This window comes from Myotis brandtii, unplaced genomic scaffold (genome assembly GCF_000412655.1).
Source record: "Myotis brandtii unplaced genomic scaffold, ASM41265v1 scaffold582, whole genome shotgun sequence".
NCBI lineage: Eukaryota > Metazoa > Chordata > Mammalia > Chiroptera > Vespertilionidae > Myotis > Myotis brandtii.
In genome coordinates this window covers 1-3,133 of record NW_005370187.1, presented here as the reverse complement: position 1 = coordinate 3,133, position 3,133 = coordinate 1, and the positions used below count along the sequence as shown (strand labels likewise).

General features: G+C 45.9%; 1 protein-coding gene across 1 annotated transcript in view; it reads right to left on the bottom strand.

Moving 5' to 3' along the window:
* Positions 1 to 2,765, bottom strand: part of LOC102253135 (WD repeat-containing protein 3) — a 19,230-nt gene extending 16,465 nt beyond the window's left edge. Inside the window, exons 1-2 of the mRNA XM_005879091.2 lie at positions 2,637 to 2,765; positions 1,886 to 2,116 (exon numbers count right to left, since the gene is read on the bottom strand). Coding sequence (XP_005879153.2) covers positions 1,886 to 2,116; positions 2,637 to 2,764 — 359 coding nt within the window. The 5' untranslated portion in view covers position 2,765. The remainder of the gene's footprint in view (positions 1 to 1,885; positions 2,117 to 2,636) is intronic.
* Between the last annotated feature and the right edge of the window lie 368 nt (positions 2,766 to 3,133).

Here is a 3,133-nt window from a genome sequence, read left to right as displayed (position 1 = left end):
ACAAATATATATCAAGTGCCCATTTCATCCATCAAACATTTACTGAGCACCAGGATCTCATAAAGCTTAGCATTCTTTAGGAATGAGACAGATAAATGTTGGTCTACCTGGTACAGGTGGTAGCAGGTGCAATGGAGAAACACAAAGCTGGGGGTGGGGGGCCTGTATGTGTGCAGAGTGCAAGGGTGGGGGAGGGTAGCAGGACTGCCCTTTGATGAGAAGGTGTAGAAAGGGGAAGGTGGTCCCAGGCAGAAAGAACAGGGAGCACAGAAGCCATGACACAGGCATGTTCTTGTGTTGAAGGGAGAACAAAAAAGCCAGTGAGGCTCCAGGGGAGCAGACGGGCAGCAGTGAGAGATGAGGTCTGGAAGGGCTTTGGTTTCAAGTTGGAGTGAGATGGAGCTACTGGAAGTGACATAACTCCCACACAGACTGCCGTGGCTGCTGTGTTGAGAATGGACTATGGGGGGGACCAGTCAGGAAGCTATTTCAACAGTCCAGAGGAGAGATGATGGTGTGAATCGGGTGCAGGCAGGGCAGGTGATGAGGTGGCTGGATTTGGGTACATTTTGAAGGTAAAGAATTAGCTAATGAACTGGACATGGGTTATGAGAGAGAATCAAGAATGTCCGCAAGGATTTGGGGCCAGAACAACTGGAAGGAAATAATTATGTACTAAGATGGGGAAGTCTCTAAGAAGCGGGTGGGAAAATTGTTGAAGAAATGAAGATCACAAGTCTGGTTCGGGATATATAAAAATTTGAGCTTACTAGACATCCAAGTGGTGACACAAACAAAGCATTTGGATAAATGGGCCTGATGGGGAGGGAGAGGCTAAGGCTAGAGATATAACCTTCTGTGTCACCAGCACAGAGAAAGGTGTGACTAGAGGTCACATAGAGTGAGTGGACACAGAAAAGTTCCAAGGACTCCCCTGTGAAGCATTCCAACACGAAAGGTAAGAAGGATCCAGAAAAGACTAACAAAAAACAGCCAGAAGAGAAAGTAATAAAAATCAAAGAAAGTGTTTCAAAGAGAAAGTGATCAATTCAGAGAGAGAGTGTCAAATGCAGCTCACAGGTTGCTGGGTTTAGAAACAAGATCTCTGATGTGGTGACAAGAGCGGTTTTGGCGGCACGGTGGGGGTAAAGCCTCATGGAGACAGATGCAGACAGCACGGAGACGAGCAAGCAGATGGGGAGCTGAACGGAGAGAGGAGCATGAGACAGGGTTATTGCTTCTTTTAAGGTGGGAGATAGTACAGCCCATCTGTATGCTGATGGAATGGCCGATGGAAAGGGAAACTGATGATGCAGGAGGAAATCTGCGAGAAAGGAGATGAGAAACACTCTCACACACAAATGATTAATTTTGTTAGAAGCCCTAACACAGCACTGTGAGGAAGGGCAGAAACCTGGATAAGATGAAGACGTTCTGAGTGTGGCAGGTGTAATGGGGGCATATGAACGTTTTCTAGAAGTTTCCACTTTTCCAGTGAAGTAGGAAGCAAGATCACCAGCTTAAAGGTGCTTGAGAAAAGGTGCGAGTCACCCAGCAAAGTGAGGAGTGAAGCAGTAAAGTGGCATTACTGGACAGCACGAAGAGCCTATCTGAATTTAAGAAGTAGGCAGTATGTTTGTTTCTCTCCAGCATGAAGCTTGTAGCTTTCATACATGGAACAAGTTTGAATTTTTTTTGCATGGAACAAAAAGGCAACTTTTCCTAAACCCCACAGATATACGCTCAAAAAACACTGAAGATACATTTGGATGGAACTGTCTTTAAGGCTTTAAGAAACTAATAACTAACCATGAAGAGCATTAAGAATTATTCAAAGGGAAGAAAACACTGCTGGATAAAGCTACCGAAAGATCATTTCACAAACCTGTTCCAAATCTTAATGGAGTCGGCTGCCGCGGAAAGGACAGCGATATTGTCCGAGCTGAAGGACAAAGTCCGCACGTCACTGCGATGGCCCCCGAGGGTGACCCTGCTCGTCCTCACAGGCTGAGGTGCAGGCGCTGATGGGTTCAGTGAATATAATTCCACCAAGTTGTTCTGCAGCAGGAAGACAGCCTTTAACTCCCCTTGAGGTGAGAGGATCAGGTCAAAGGATCTGCATGTGGAAATATTCATAAACGTCTCAGCTCCCAGTTAACTTTTTCTAGGACAAAGGCTTTGCAGCGTCCTCAATCTATACGAGTGTGAACAAGTGTAAAGAATTTTACATGTAAGAGAACTCTGAGTATTGGATACTAGTTGAGTATAAGCTTTTAAGAAATCTGGGCTTAATCACTGGACCTGGCATATATGTTGTTCTTGTGTATCTTTTGTAAGTGACCTCAAATCCTTTCGGCATAGGAGGAATACATTTTTCTTTTAAATTGGCAGCAGGAAAGAATAGTACTCAAATAGGTAAAAGGTAAAACTAAAATGACATGACGAGTAAGTGTGCCCACTATGAGGGAGCGGGAGCTGAGTGTGACACAGGCATCCCACGATCACTGTCTCCAAATACACAATTTGTACAGGCCGCTCACAAATTGCGTAACCAAGTCAATACAAGGCTGCTGCTCGCTGTTCCTACAACACCGCAGGAACTCCTCAGATACTTCACACACTGCACGCGTACTCACTTGATTTTGGCAGATGTTTTGATGTTTGTCACCCGCTGGATTTCATCTTGCAGGGTCATTTCAACACTGACTTCAAGGTCTTCCTCCTCCCCCTTGCCAGAGCTTAATCTAGAGGGAAACAAACTCATGCTACCACTTTTCCAGCAGCTTTGCTACTAGTTGAGTCAAGTTCTGGCTCTGAGACTCACAGCCTGTGTGACCTTGGGAGAGGCACATAGCCATACAGGATGACTGTGAGAGCTACAAATGTAGTGGATGGAGAAATGCTGTGCATTGCAGCGTCACAAATGTAAAGTATTACTGCATTTAAGGGGTTCTCTCAAAAAATGGGCTCACCCTAGCTGGTTTGGCTCAGTGGACAGAACGTCAGCATGCGGGCTAAAGGGTCTGGGTTCGATTCCTATCAAGGGCACATGCCCAGGTTGCAGGCTTGATCCCCAGTGGGGGGTCGTGTAGGAGACAGCCAATCAATGATTCTCTCTCCCTCTCCTTTCCTC